Source organism: Rattus norvegicus, chromosome X (assembly GCF_036323735.1).
Source record: "Rattus norvegicus strain BN/NHsdMcwi chromosome X, GRCr8, whole genome shotgun sequence".
NCBI lineage: Eukaryota > Metazoa > Chordata > Mammalia > Rodentia > Muridae > Rattus > Rattus norvegicus.
In genome coordinates, this window is record NC_086039.1 from 73,402,402 (window position 1) to 73,419,365 (window position 16,964).

The 16,964-nt window shown below is 36.8% G+C and overlaps 1 protein-coding gene across 1 annotated transcript in view; it reads right to left on the reverse strand.

The window, feature by feature from the left end:
- Abcb7 (ATP binding cassette subfamily B member 7) overlaps positions 1 to 16,964 on the reverse strand; it is a 141,169-nt gene that overhangs the window by 41,106 nt on the left and 83,099 nt on the right. The window contains 1 exon segment of the mRNA NM_212518.1: positions 10,753 to 10,872. Coding sequence (NP_997683.1) covers positions 10,753 to 10,872 — 120 coding nt within the window.

Sequence of the window (16,964 nt, forward strand, 5' to 3'; positions counted from 1 at the left end):
ATACAATGGTAAGAAAAATACAAAGGATCTGCATTTTGTTGTCAAATAACAGATACCTAAATCATGCTACAGACAAGTCAAAAATCTACAGGTCAAAATTACCACAAGAAAATAATTTATTTGATTTTATAGCTAGAATACAGAACCAAAACTAAATTAATGGACATGGGAAAGCAATTAGTTTATATATTCTTACCTCTAATAATCAAATCTAGTAAATACATTTTTCATATATAAGTCATCTAAGAGACAATTTAGGAGTATATCAGACTAACCCTTAACAAAAAATCGCAATATAAGCATCTTATAAAAGTTACATGAAGGGTTGGGGATTTAGCTCAGTGGTAGAGCGCTTGCCTAGCAAACGCAAGGCCCTGGGTTCGGTCCCCAGCTCCGAAAAAAAAAAAGTTACATGAAGTTTTTACTTTATTCATTAATCTGTTTGAAGCAACATTAGCATCTGGATAAATTGCTAATGTAAGCCATCCTGTCATAGGTAGGACTCCTAGTTTCCTGTTTGATATATAAAGAACATAGAAATTACAATGATAAAAGTTAGACTGAATAACCATAACTTTTCTTGGCTCTAACAAGAATTGGGAACAAACGGCAATGTGTAACCCCAAAACTTAAAAGGCAGACAGATGTGTATACAAAATCCTATCTTTGAGGGAGAAACTGTATCTATAACAAAACAAAACAAAACAAAAAACAGGTAAACTTAAAAGTATAATTGATGGAGATAGGGAGAGCTAGACTAAGATTAGGTCCTGGAGGCTTATACTTTGACTTATAAGTCATATTTCTATGGAGATGTACTGTGGGTGATTGACTCAATTAGAGCAAATGTTTATTTAAGCTCACAGTCTTAGGGCTTTCCACCAGACTCTTGGCCTGTGATGATAAGTACGCCATGGTAGGTGTACCCCGAAGAATAACCTGCTCAACTCACAAAGGCCAGGAAAGAACGGGAGAGTGGGGGGGGGGGAGAGAAACCAAGATCTCAAGCCCTATGAGCATAAGATTTCCAAATGAACTCTACCTCTTAAAACCATCTTCCAGTGATACCATGAGCTGGGAACAAGCCTTCAACACCCAAGTTTTACAAGAGTAAAGAAATACCCTCATTATTTAAAGTAGGGTGAAGGAGAAAAGTAAGTTTTGAAATAGGTCCAGATATTGGGTTCTCATTAACAAAGTCTTTTCCTCCAAGGATATTATTTTACCAAAGACTAACTGACCTGACTTTTATAAATCTATAATAAACCCTGGAGAAGGGAGACACCCACTTGTACCTCTTGAGCCGCTCTGTCAAAGCTAATTGCAGAGGTGAAAGCTGAGAGGCAATTGTAAAGGTCACATCAAAGGGTCAGAGATTCATTCCAAATCTAAGACCTGATCATGGTATTATAAAAGTATTTTCTTTAAACCATTTATAACCACATCAATAGAGCTCCTTTAGAATAGCAAGGGATTACAGCTCAAGAGACTTCAACTTTGAGAACCCATTTTACAAGGAGAGATGGAACAGTAGTTAAGAGCACTTGGTGCTCTTGGAAGACCTGGATGCTGTTCCCATTCCCCATGTGAGAAATTCACACAGATCTGCAATGCTAGTTCCAGGGGATTAAACTCCCACTTCTCGCCTCTGCATGAACCAGGGTTACACAAGGTCCACATATACGTGAAATAAAAACTAATAAAATATAAACAAGCCTATTTAAAAAGAAGACTCTAGTAACAACCAAATATAAAATAAAAATACTTTTAAGGAAAAGGGCCTGGGGTCATGAGCTGTTGCTCTTACAGAGAATGTGCGTTCAGAAGTGAACACCCTCTCCTGTTGTTCACCCATTCACTGGCACTTAGACATGTGTAGCATTCACTTACATACACATTGATATAAAAGGTTTCTTTAAAAAAACATTAAAACAAGCTGAGACAAAACATGAAATTTAGCTGGTATGTACAGCTATAATAGACCCAGACAATTTTACCCATACAAACATAGAACTTCACACTAAAGGCCTATTTACCTTAGTACCTTTTATTCGACATATCATGTTCAGGTTCCTAAAACAAAATTACAATTCAAACTAAAAGGCAATAAAGACATAAATTGACAAAATAAGCATTAGAATAAAACTTGGATGGTTTATAATCAAACCAGGAATGTATTTTTTTTTATTGCAATGTTGGCTACTGAACTTAGGCTTTGTACATGCTACATAAGTACTCTTACACTGAAATATATCCTCAGCTTTTAAAACATGATCTTTAACAAATTTGAGATACTATGCCACTAAGTTCCCTGGACTGACCCTGGCCCTCTTGTTTCAGCCTCGCAAACAACTGAAATTACAGACCAGTGGAACCAGGCCAGGCTTCAAACCGTAAGATTGAATATAAGAACAGGTGGGTAATCTATGTAGAGAAAAGGACCGTCCATAAGGAAGAATCAAAAGGTTAGACTGGAAATCAAACATACTATAACAGAAAATAGAATGTGTTTAATGAAGTAATAGATAGACATAAGACAATCAAAAATTAATGAACCTGACATATTTGAACCATGTGAAATGGAGAAAATGAAAATAATGAAAAAAGTAGAAGAGAATATTGAAAATCATAGACCATTTCAAAAGCTGTTCTATACACACACACACACACACACACACATATATATATACATATATATAATAAGAATATTATAATATAAGAAAAGGAAAATAAATATATCATAATAATTATTTTTCTAAAATTTTTAACACCAAGCCAGAGATATAGGAACTTATAGACCAAGCAGAGGAAGTAAAAAGTATAGCAAGGCCTATCACTTTCAAACCACAGGAAAACAAAGACAAAGTTAAAAGAAGCTGAAGGAAAAACTGCTCTACCTGTAAAACACAAATAAAAATAACATTAGGCTTCTCTTCTGGAAACATTTAAACAAAAAGACAGTAAAACTACATAAATTATAGAATTAAAAATAAGTCCCACAACCTAGAATTCTGTACCCATTGACATTTTCCTTTAAAAGAGGAGAAGAAATGCTTTCTAAAGTGCAAAATTTGGAGGAATTCATTGTCATGATCTGTTGCCTCTAAAAACTATTTTAAAAAGTTTATCAAAAAGAAGAAGAAAATGACCAAAATTTTAATGTTCGTAAAAATAGATATTTGTTAGAGAAAAAATAAATGTACATAAAACAGACATTTGTTTTTATCTGATCTAAAATAAAACTGATTTTTCAAAATAATACAAAATATTGAATAATCAGAGCTCACAAATAAACAAAAGGAATGACAACAATGCCTAAATGACAGGAGGCCTACACTTGAAATACTATTCTTTACACTACCCATGCGACAGTAAAGTGTTACATGAAAGTAGACTTAGATTAGCTCTAAATGTTTAGTAGAGGCTCCACAGCCCACAGAAAACAATCATTCTAATGTTAACAGACACAGAAAACAATCATAATGTGCTTAAAGACAGAAGAAATAGATTAAAAAGAAAACAAAAGCAAAACCCAAAGAACAGGACAATGGTCTTTCTTACTTTCCTATTGCTATGACAAAACACAATGACCAAGAAGGCAACTTACCCAATCTATAAGTTGCCAATTTGTCCTACTGACAGTGCCCTTTGCCTTACAGAAGCTTTCCAGTTTCATGAGGTCCTAGTTACCAATTCTTGATCTTAGAGCCTGAGCTATTAGAGTTCTGTTTAGGAAAATTTCCCCTGCGCCAATGAGTTCCAGGCTCTTTCCCACTCTCTCTTCTATTAGATTCAGTGTATCTGGTTTTATGTTGAGGTCCTTGATCCACTTGGACCTGAGCTTTGTGCAAGCTGACAAATATGGATCTATTTTCAGTTTTCTCTATACCGAATGACAATTAAAACAATACTATTTATTGAAGATGCTTTCTTTTTTCCAGTGTATATTTTTGGCTTCTTTGTCAAAGATCAAGTGTATGAAGTGTGTGGCTTTATTTCTGGGTCTACAATTCTATTCCATTGATCAACCTGTCTGTCTTTGTACCAATACCATGCAGTTTTTATCACTACTGCTCTGTAGTTATAGCTTGAGGTCAGGGATGGTGATTTCCCCCAGAAGTTCTTCTATTGTAAAGAATTGTTTTCCCTATTCTGAGTTTTTGCATTTCCAGATTAATTTGAGAATTGTTCTTTCCCTGTCTTTGAAGAATTATGTTGTGATTTTGATGGGGATTGCTTTGAATTTGTAGATTACTTTTGGTAGGATGGCCATTTTTACTATAAAATGCCCTACAGTGGGGAGAGGGAACTATAATAAAGTTCACCTCCAGCAGAAAGACAGGGCATCAAGTGAGGGATGGGGTTGCCATCCCACTGTCAAAAGCTGTGACCCAGAATTGTTCCTGTCTGAAAGAACTGCAGGGACAAAGATGGAGAAGAGATGGGGGAAAGGAGGTCCAGTGACAGGCCCAAGGTGGGATCCAGCTCAAGGGGAGGCTCCAAGTCTTGACACTATTACTGATGCTATGGTGTGCTTACAAACAGGAGCCTAGCATGGCTGTCCTCTGAAAGGCCCAACAAGCACCTGGAAGAGTCAGATGCAGATATTTACACCCAACCAATTGACCTCTCTGGTTGAATTAGGGAGAAGCTGGAAGAAACTGAGGAGAAAGGTGACCCTATATGAAGAGCAGCAGTCTCAACTGACCTGGATCCTTGAGATCTCTCAGATACTGAGCCACCAACCAGGTACATATACCAGCTGAGATGAAGCCCCCAACACATATACAGCAGAGATCTGGACTCCGAGAGAGAAGACACACTTAACCCTCAAGAGACTTGAGGCCCCAGGGAATGGGGAAGTATGGTGGGACACGGGGACATCCTCTTGCAGATGTGGAGTAGGGGGAGGTATGGGATGTGGAACTGTCAGAGGGTGGACTGGGAGGGGGGATAAGGTCTGGACTGTAAAAAAAGATTAAATAATAAATAATAGTAATAATAAAGAAGGCAACTTATCAAAGAAAACACTTAATTTTGGGGGTTCATGGTCCAAGAGGGTTAGAGTCCATGACCCTAATGGAGGGAAGTATGGCACCAGGCAGGCAGGCTGGCAGGCATGGTGCTGAAGCTGTAACTGAGAGCTTATATCCACAAGCAGGAGACAGACAGACACGACGCTAACTGAGAATGGAGTGGGCTTAGTGACACACCTCATCCAAGGCTATACTTCACTGTTTCCAAACAGTTCTACTACTGGGAACCAAGTATTCAAACATATAAGCTTATTGGGCCATTCTCATTCAAACCACGACAGTAAATAGAAAAATTATACACATGGTCAATATTAATAAAACAATTGTAACAAAAGATGGTCAGGATGAATTAACAAGTGTCATGACACAACTTTAAATAAAGCACAGAATGTATTCAAAGAAAATAAATGAATACATACCATAGTAATATTAATTACAATTAATTTAAAAAGCTGAAATTATTGATCTCAAAAAGCAATTTCCTTTTTTTTCTCCATCTTTATTAACTTGGGTATTTCTTATTTACATTTCGATTGTTATTCCCCTTCCCAGTTTCCGGGCCAACATCCCCCTTATTCCTCCCCCTCCCCTTCTCTATGGGTGTTCCTCTCCCCACCCTCCCCCCATTGTCCCCCTCCCCCCAACAATCATGTTCACTGGGGGTTCAGTCTTGGCAGGACCCAGGGCTTCCCCTTCCACTGGTGCTCTTACTAGGCTATTTATTGCTACCTATGAGGTTGGAGCCCAGGGTCAGTCCATGTATAGTAAAAAGCAATTTTCATATCAAAGAAATATAACAGAAATAAAGAGGGCAACTGTCATAATGAAAGGACCAAGTCTAAAAAATATAACAATAGTAATGTGTAGACACAATGAAAAGCTAAAATGTTTGAGGTAAAATCTAAGTAAGTAAATAAATAAATAAATAAATAAATAGAAGAATCCTCTATTATAGTTGGAGACTTTCAGAACCACTTCATTAGTAATCCCTACAATTAACAGGCAGAAAACAAGTAAGGATATATGGTTGGAGTAAACATTATCGATCAATGATATATAAAATATTAACACTTCATCCAACAATAGCAGAACACACATTCTTCTCAAGCTCACAAAAATCATTCACCAAAATAAAGCACATTCTAGGCCAAAAATAAATCCTAACAAATTAAAAGGAATACATATCATATAAAGTGTGTTCTTAGATAACAACAAAATTAAATTTAGATATCAGTATCAAAATGATAGCTGGCATATTTCATATTAACCAACACACTTCTACTCTCACACGGGTTTAAGTACCACAATCCATCTTTGCAAATCAACTACAAAACAACTGTACCACAAGTAAGAAGGAAAGCAATTATCATTTTTTTTAAAGATTTGGACATTAATATTTTTTAGAAACTAGAAAATGTTTTCTAGAATGATCATTGATGCTAATATGCTCTAATGTCTCAAATTACCCCAAATAAAAAGAAAGGCTTTTTTTAAAAGACAATTACAGCTCACACTGACAAGGATGTGGAGCACTCTTCCATTGCTGGTGGGAGTGCAAACATATAAACCCACTATAAAAATCAATATGGTGGTCTATCAGAAAATTGGAAATCAATCTACCTTAAGACCCAGAAATGCCATGCCTGGGCATATACCCAAAAGATGTCCCGCCATCCCACAAAGACACTTGTTCAACTACGTTCATAGCAGCTATATTCATAATAGCCTGAAACTGGAAACAACCTAGATGTCCCTCACTGGGAGAATGCATACAGAAAATGTGGTATTTATACAATGAAATATTACTCAGCTATTAAAAACAATGACACTATGAAATTAGCAGGCGAATGGATGAAACTAGAAAATTCCATCCTGAGTGAGGTAACCCAGACCTGGAGAGATAATGCTATGTGGGAAAAGGGGATAACATTTGAAATGTAAATATATAAAATATCCAAGAAAAATAAAAATAAAAGTCTTAAAATCAACCTAAAAAATAAGTGGATATTAGCTGTTAAGTGATAATCCATAGACCCAGAGAGGTTAGGTATGGAGGAGGGTTTGGAGCGGACATAGATCTATCTCCCTGGGAAGGGGAAACAGAATAGATTTTATGTGTGGACTGGGGATGGGTAGAGACAGAAGAGGAGGAGATCAGGTGAAGGGGATGGAGAGAAAGTGTGGAAGAGAGACAGCTGGAATTGGGGGTAATTGATGGTATTGTGCAAACAGTAGAAGCTTCTTGGAGTGTAAAAGAGTGAGTCTGGTGTGTAGTCATGGAAGATCCGGAATGTCAACTGGCCGCCTTTTGTAGCTACCCGAGGCTTCCAGTGGTGGAACAAGGTTACATCTGGTTGACGTATTGGCCAAGGCAGTCCTATGAAGATCTCTCAACACCCCAGGATGATGCTAGGGCAAAGGTTGCTTTCTAAAAATTGACAGCAGGGACCCAATTGCCGAGGAAAACTTCCACTCAGCTCACTGAACATAGAGAGGTCATTGAAAATACTCATACATGGCTGGTTTTTCCAATCATCATCACAGAGGCTCCTCCAGCAGCATATGCGAGTGGGTTCAGAGACAGGCAAACATTATGCAGGGAGGGAGGGAGGGCGTGAGGGGGAGTGAGAAAGAGACAGTGAGAGAAAGGAGGGAGGGTGCGTGAGAATGAGAGTCAGTCTAAATTGGAGGTCTCTCTTGAGTCAGTCCCCTGAAACCTAGGGAACCTCCTTGGAAAAGGAGGAGGAAACACTGTAGGAGTCAGAGGGGATGAAGAGCACAAGAACACAGCCCACAAAATCCCTTAAGAAGGGCTCAGAGACTGAAGAGACATGGGGAGCCCGTTTGAGTCTCAGCTAGGTCCTCTGTATATATGTTATGGTTGTGTAGCTCGCTGTTCTTGCAGGATTCCTAACAGTGGAAGAACAGATCTGATTCTCCTTGTCCTATTCTATCTTGTATGGTTGTTTTTTCTTGGAGGTCTGTTCTTTTCTGAATGGAAATGGAAGTGGAGTGAATCTAGGAGGGTAAGTGGGGAGGAACTAGGAGGAGTGGAGAGAAGGGGAACTGGTTGGGATGTATTGTATGAGAAAAGAACCTATTTTCAGTTTTTAAAAAGTATCTTCTCTATGCTATTTTCTATATACTCATAATTTCCATTTACCTCTTCCTTTTCTAGATTTAAAAGAAATCAAATATAGTTTTTAAAGAGTTTCTCTATACATTTTGATTTCCTTCTAATTAGCTAACAAGAATTTGGAACAGCAATTTTCATTCTATGAGTTCTATTTGTTGAGTAAAGAATCAAATATTAGCATTCTAAAAATATTTTAATCATCAACGATGTTAGCTTAGCTAGATTTCACACCTTGATATTGACCTGTCACCAAGCAACAGAAATCTGTATTTTTGAAGGACTGGGACTCACTCTAAAAATAAATCCTAATGTAAATGTCATTACTGAAGACTCCTCCCTTTAGCTAGATTAATTAGTCATGTTCTAACCTGCCCTCTTCAATTCACAAGAAAGTCCAGAAAACCATCTGCTTTTTACTTGTTAACAATGTAAGTACATTTAGCTAATAAAGAAATAAAGACCAATTCACTATTTTTGCCTTGAATAGTAGTTTAGACAATCTTTCTCTTTAATAATTTACATGTAAAAGATAATCCAGCAGCCAACACTGTGCTAAAATGTATATGAATGTTAAAATTTTCAACATCAGCTACCAACTTAATTTCTAATACTGTTCTCTATTCAGCTTCAACAAATATAGTGAAGCATAGGCTTATGATCTGTTGCCTAGTTCAATAGCTTGAGTTAAGACGCTCCCTCCAAGAATGGGTCAGATTCAGTGGGAGGGTCCTCAACAGAGCCCGGAGGTGAGAAAGATGGAAAAATGAGGAGTCTAGCTATGACTTGACTTTACCTTTTCAATTATTTTGTTTTTCTTTCTGCTTACTTCTGTATGGAACAAAGGTTCTGTCCTCAGTTGTCCTGTCCATGTCTTTGGCAATCTCCATAATTTGTAATCATTGACTATCATCTCTGTATTTCTCCAACTCTGGGCTCTCTCCTGAGCTTGCCCTGCAGTTATATCCCTGAATGAACTGCTCTTTATCTAGATGTGCTAGCATCTCAACACGTCCAAAAGTGCTATCTCCATTCTACAAACAAGATTTGACTTACTACCTACTTGTGTTGAAAGCAGTATCATTAGTGTGTTCCTGGCATCACCTTTGACTTCCTAATAACCAATCTGTTGATATGTCTTAATTCTGCCTCACAACATTTCTTTCTTTTTTTTTTTTATTAACTTTAGTGTTTCTTATTTACATTTCGAGTGTTATTCCCTTTCCCGGTTTCCGGGCCTCACAACATTTCTGGCCTCTTTCTCTCCTGTAAGCATTTTTCTACCATGACTTCAGTACAGTCTGCTGTTACTCCTTACCTAGACTACTACTGGTCTCATAAGTAGCTGAAAATATTTGCCATATGAAAACATAGAATGGGGGGATGGTATTCCTAGAGTAGATCTGGTACTACTTTAGTATATCTTCTACAACAGAGCCAGAGTAACTTATTAAAACATACTTCTAAACATATTAGCATGCTTACTCAGTAGTTAAGCTCTTATTTGTTATATTATGAGTCTTACATTATGGTATAGGTATTTTACATTAGGAACTTAATCTCTCTAGACTGACTTCCAATTTCTCTGAAGCACTACTCCTTCAATGGAGTCAAGGTGGATTATGCACTTCGCACACATACTATATGTTCTCACTAGGCCACTGTCCAAATGAGCTCTACTTCTCTAGCAATCTGACTTATACAGGGCTCTAAAGGATGTCATTTCCCCTGCAAAATCTTTCCTCACTCCTCACCTGTCATCTTTAGAGGAAAGATAGGTAGGTTGTAACCTATCTTTCCTCTAAAACCCCACAACAGTTGAATGGTACTTCTTTAAATCATTTATGACCCATTTTGTCTCACAGTAATAAAATAAAATAAAATAAATTAGAATAAAATAAAATTGCCTTGCCCCTGTAAGATGAGGGAAGAAATCTGCCTTATCTACATTACCTCACTTACATTTGAATACCTATACTGTGGCTTCTCTTCAGTTTGTATGAATCCTTTAACTTTTTCATTTGAATACTATATAGTGAATATCAAAACAGGATTTTGTATACATTCTTAATATATTTCAGGGCAGGGGAAAGAATGAGCAAATAATAGGACACATGAATTTAAAACTGAGGGGGGTCTCTAAAATATCTCAAGACTCCTACACTTAAAGCACCGAAAGCGCTCAGGATTTGTGGCTTTTTATCTTCCTTTCTCCCTTCAACTAAGCTCTTATTTGGCACTTATGGCTACAGATGTGCTTGTCTTCTTTTCTATTTATCAGAAGAAGGCCACCATGGTTCTGAGGAACTTCTTTTATAGAATTCAATATGCTTTCTTACACACAATGTTTCTGCACTGTATATACTTGTCTTAAGAATGAATTCCATTAGTTATAACTATCAGACTATAACTATCAGAAACCACTTTGTATCATACAATTTCTGCTCAATGAATGAAAGAATTACGCAAAGCAATGAAAGTCCTCAAAGTTGACCATGCTTCACTGACAGTAACTTGCTTACTCTAACCCAGAGCTTACCACTATAAAAAATTATAGTATATTTTAACAAAATGTATCCTTACCTTTGCACCACCCAGAAATCCCAGGGAAATGGCAACTCTGGCTCGCAGATCAGGCCTGTCTTTGGGCCACACATAAGAAAGCATGGCTTTAATGATTTTTCTAGTATCAACATCCTTTAACTGTTGAAAGAAGAGAAAACAAAGCACTAAGGAATGCTGTTTCAAATGTAAACAATTTTTCCTGTATTATGATGAAATTATTATAGTACACCCATTCATTCATAAATTTCTCTCTCTCTCTCTCTCTCTCTCTCTCTCTCTCTCTCTGTGTGTGTGTGTGTGTGTGTGTGTGTGTGTGTGTGTTGGTGCACGCAAGGCAAAGCATGCGTGCAGAAGTGAGAAGATGAAATTTTCAAGAATTGGTTCTTCATTTCTACGAAGCAGGTTCCTGGAAATGAACTCGGGCTCTTCAGTTTGGCAGCAAACACCTTTATCTGCTGAGCAATCTCACTAGTTACCCCAAAATTTAGTAATGTAGAATTATATAAAAATCTAAGAAATGCAGAAAAACATTGCAAATATCCACTTCTGAGAACTTCTGCTAAAAATAATCTGAATATTGTATTCTAAATTGAATCTATTCTACTTGAAAAATCTCTTAAATCTGTCAAATTCTTTCCATTTCCAATCACTAATATAATCCAAGTTATCATTAATTCTTGCCAAAAAAAAAAACCCCAAACCACTGTAATAGGTTTCAAACTTATCTTATGGAACTCACTCTATTCCATATCCAGCATGTCTAGTACGTTTACCCTAGAATTAAATGCCCCTTTTCTGTTTTCCCTCATAGATCATGATTCCTTCCTTTCAAAGAATCTATTTCAGTTAGAAACCACATATATGGCGCTAGCTAGCATCAGGTAAAGAGACATACCACCAAGGTTAATGACGTAGGTTTTATCCCTTACATCCACGTAGTTAAAAGAGAACTATCAACCTCTGCAAGTTATCCTCTGATCTTCCCAGAGGCACTATGGCAATGCTCCACCTCCAAATAAAGAAATAAGCAAGTAAATGATTGTTTAAAGTCAGATTCGGTTACATAAAGTCCACAGCCAGTCTGGCATACATGAAACCTAGTTAAGGAGGGAGGGAGGGAGGGAGGGAGGTAAAGGATGGATGAAAGGGACAAGAGAGAAAGAGAGAAGGAGGAAGAAACTGTGTGTGTGTGTGTGTGTGTGTGTGTGTGTGTGTACAATTACTTGACATCTGCTTCTACTAGAACACAAATGCCATTTTGACATTAACTCTAGTTTATATTCATAGTTATATCTTAATACCAAATGGAACGGCTGACAGCATGTATTTAGTCAATATGGAATGAAAAATACATATTCAAATATCCACTTTGACTATGGGAGACTATGTGCTAAAAGGAAAGGCTTTACAAGAAGGGAAGACAATGATATAAGGGAGTATTGTAATTGGGGAAAATAAAAATATCATCTTTTTTCTCATATGAATAATTTAAATTTAAATGTGTTACGTGAGTATAGGTCTATACATATGAACGCAGGAGAACTACTTGGTGAGACAGGGAAGAGGAGTTGATATAGAGCAAGTACAAGCCATGCACAGTAGGATATGTGTACAAAAATCTCATAATGAAACTCATTATTCTGTATGCTGAACAAAAATAAAATGTTAATAAACAAGACTTTACACCAGCATTAACTAAAATTTAAAAAATGCTAAATAAGGAAACAAAAATTTGGCTATAACAATGTTTATGCTTGGACTGTTTTAATAGAAACAAAATTAAAAAATACTCCAAACACATTAACAATGGTAGCTCAAGAGAATAACTGATAAATGTTTATACTCTTTTATATGTTTATATTTCTTGTAATCCATACTACATTCATATTGACTTCAAAAAGGAAAAAAGTTATACAATCTAAAGTAAATATGTATAGCTCTGAGTGGGCTAACATACACTAACATACACTAACATACAACAAACTCAGAACAGTAAACCCAGGACACTTTTATATTCTGATCACCCTTATAAAGTTTAGCGAACTACTTCACTTGTCTTTTAGGCAGTTTTATTGTACAAAGAGGAAGAGAAATAAAGTTGCTCCTATTATACAAAAACAGAAAGACTGTCATCCTGAGCTGTTTCAAATTCTTCAGATGGCAAAAATATGAAATGTCAAAAGAACAGTTTCTGTGTTTTATTTCACACATACTCATGAGTTAGTAAGGCAGTTTAAAAAAGAATGAAGCAATAATTTTAAAGTCCACTTTTCCCAATCGAACAATCACAAAATAAATATAATTCAATGCATTATAACACAAGTGGGGGCATTTCAACCATTTTCCCATTTCACAAGTTTGTCTGCCTAATTTTTCTTGATGGGGTAATGGAACAAAGGCTCTGTTTCCACATATCTTTAGGAACATTCCCTCCTGTCAAAACCTTCTACAACACACCCCAGAAATTTTTCAATAAGGACACAGAGAAGTTACGGCTAAGAGCAAGAAAATTATTCTAGTTGGCTTAATAGTGCATAAAATGTCACCACTTCATTTAACCAAATGGGTTCTGAAGTTGTGTAATCATGCATTATGAGTCCATTAAGCTGTAAAGGACATGACTTCAGTTAGAGTTTAGATAAACTATAAAGTTTGAAAAACGACTTTTTTAAAAATAGAGACCAAGTCAAAGAAGTGTTTTAGGGCCTGAGACAGTTATAAAGAATTCTAAACCAACTTATTTCTACTGCACCAGAGAAAATAAAATTGGGGAATCTTCATATAGATCCTGAAAGATAATATCCTACCTTCCAAAAGCAGCAGTTACCTCATTTTTAGACAGCCAGTAGTCACCCTGACGAACAAATGTGTTTTAGCCATAGCCACTAGCCAGTAGCTTAAAACTAATTTTTCACCTCTCTATTAACTATGCATTGCAACGTCAACTCAGTCAATATAATTAAATAATGCCGAAAGCAACATACATAACCCCTTAAGATCACATTCTTTTTTTTTTTTTTTGGTTCTTTTTTTCGGAGCTGGGGACCGAACCCAGGGCCTTGCGCTTCCTAGGTAAGCGCTCTACCACTGAGCTAAATCCCCAGCCCCAAGATCACATTCTTAAAGAAAGGTTGGAAAATGTAATTATCAAGATGATGACAATAACTGGTCTTTGAAAAATATGAAATGGTGCTTGCAACCAAGTCTGCTACCTGGGTAGAAACCTACATCATGAAAGGAGAGAAATGACAGCAGCAACAAGTGGCCCTCTGACCTTCAAATATCTCATGGGACAAAGGAGTAAATGCATATAAAATATAGAAAAACCTATCAAGCAATAATTAAAGGAAATGAATGGGTAGAAGTGGCTGAAGTGACTGATGATATTCTAACAGCTTTTCTTTTAGTATCCCTTATATATAAGAACTATGAAATTCATTTTCTAAAATAATTTTCACAATAGAATTTAAAAGCAATATTTTGAAACATAATATTGGAGGTAGAGGCAGGAGAATCATGAGTTGGAAGCCAGCCTAGATTTCCTAGTAAGATTCTACATAAAAAATAGAAAGGCAGGGGTTGGGGATTTAGCTCAGTGGTAGAGCGCTTGCCTAGCAAGTGCAAGGCCCTGGGTTCGGTCCTCAGCTCCAAAAAAAAAAAAAAAAAAAAAATAGAAAGGCAAAACAAAATCTACTGATGACTCTAGCGTGACTCTGTAGGGTGGAGTGCTATAGAAATGTACTTTAAAGGGCTATAAGCCTTGGAGAGCATCTTCTTTCCTCCACCACTACGCAAATGCATACAATGTAGCTCTCTTGCTGTAGCTAAATAGCCTCACATTTAAAACATGGAAATGATACTCAAGGCTCATTACACTGCAAAACCAGTATTGAGTATCGGTCTTAACAGGTACTTAGAAGCTGCTTTTGCTTTCAAAACAAAACAAAACAAAACCGACCATAGCTCTGATTCTTCTTTTGGGACCCAGGATAAGTGAGAAGAGGACGAAAGTCTGGTAATTCTGCTTTCATTTCATGTCTCCTTTACTTTGGTAGACTCCTTCGACGTTGTTGTTTGACTCCACACAGGCATCTAGAGTGTAAATGTAGCTCAGCTCATCTTCCTTCAAATTTTTTTTTTGTTTTTGTTTTTGGAAAAATGAGTTTACAAGAAAGTATTTGGAAATCTCAGAGAGCTAACAGAGGGATGAAAATTATCAAAAACAAGTTGGTCCAAGAGGAAAAACATTAAGAGATACAGTTATCAGAAATACAAACTGGGCCATTACAGGAAACAACACTCAATAAGCATTCATTGTCCCATTTTAAAATGCATAAGCACAAATTTTTATATTATTGAAGTCCATCCAGTACTTGATTTATTAAATCACTACAAGTTTTGAGAGTTTTAAATGGTTATTTAATTTGGTATCAATACACAGCTTCATAAGTGTAATGAAGATAGGCAAGTAAAAAGAAATAAGGAAGGAAACATCTATTTATACACAGGAAAACAAAATGGCCCAATGGTCACATAGGGCACCCAAAACCAACATAGTTATGCATTCCCTCTATCAGGAATACGTTCTGGGAGATGTAGAGTTAGGTAGTTTTGTGTGACTATCACAGAATGTGTTTATAGAAACTAAGACTGCTTAGTGTGTGCTACACTTAAGCTCTCTAGTCAACCCCACTGCTCCTAGACCAAAGTATATGTATAACATGTAGGGGTTGGGGATTTAGCTCAGTGGTAGAGTGCTTGCCTAGGAAGCGCAAGGCCCTGGGTTCGGTCCCCAGCTCCGAAAAAAAGAACCAAAAAAAAAAAAAAAACATGTAGCTGGACTGAATACTGTTAGAAGTTACAGTATAGTGGTAGCTACATGTGTTAAAAACATGAAAGGGATGAGGAATATGTGCATTTTTAAAAACTATAGTACCTGTCTAAGACACTTAAAACCAAGAAAAGCTTGTAAGATCACAGGTTGCTCTGGTTAAGTTCGTGAGTAAAGAACAAGTAGACATGAAGAACTAGGAAATTACCAAGTGCTACTAGAGATTTATCAATGCTCTACATATGACATAATAAATTTGTTTTAAAAATTCAGTAAATTAACTCTGGTTTGTTAAAACTTTTACTTTTAATTTTTTGGAACTTTTGGTCTCCTTGTAGTAACAGTCAAATGGCTAGTAGATAACCATGTCTCTAAAAGGCTCATGAGGGCCTTAGATTTTGTCCTTAGCTGATAGTGCTACTGAGGTTACTACATTATGAGGACACTGACATGTTCAGAGACTAATGAGGTCTTAAGAGGGGGAAGCCTGAGGGACTTAGGTGACATGAGGCAGGCTAGTTTTTAGTTGTCATGAGGTAAGCAGCTTTGCCTCCATTGTGCTCTTTCGCCAAGTTTGTGCCTTTAGCAGCCTAAATACAACTTAGCTGGCTGATGAAGGATTAAAATTTGTGAAATTATAAGCCAAAATACAATTTCCTCTTCTTAAATTGTTTCTCTCAGGCATTTTGTCATAGCAGTAAAACATAACTAACACATGTAGCTTAACCCACATTTTATAACTGCACAAATGATATTACATCATTTTATGTAAGCCTTTCTCTATTTTTTTTTTACTTCAAGCTTTTAAATATACTAAAAAATGCACAATTGCACAAACACTGATCTAAGTCTATATGCGGTCTTCTTATTTCCTCTCAGTGAAAAATTCTCAGACAAATGGAACTGTCATCTTCAACAATGATGATTTTTTTCTCTGGAATATCTCCAAAAGGACTAACTAGCCCACAGTTCATCTTGGAGAGTGTCACTATTTCAGACATGTGCTCATGGTAGTTTACTTAGTTTATTTCTTCTTCCATCAAAACCTCGCTTACTGTGAGCTAACCCGCCATAAACATTCCTCTCTATTAGAGACACCCGCACAGTGAGTGTTTTTCAACTTGTGTGCCTGGGGGAGCGGGGGGGAGGGAGCTGGTACGTGGTGTATTTGTGTGTGTTGGGTATGTGGTGTTGTGCGCATAGGGAAGCCCGAGGGTAATGTCCAGATACCTTCCTCAGTTGTTTCCCCACCTTCTTTTATGAGGCATACGGTGTCTCTCACTGGACTGGAGCTTCTTAGTTGGCTACAATGGCTGGTGAGCCCAGATCTTTCTGTCGTCACTCCACAGCTTGGGGCAATAGGTAGACATCATTACTACAAGCTTTGTTTTTATTTTTA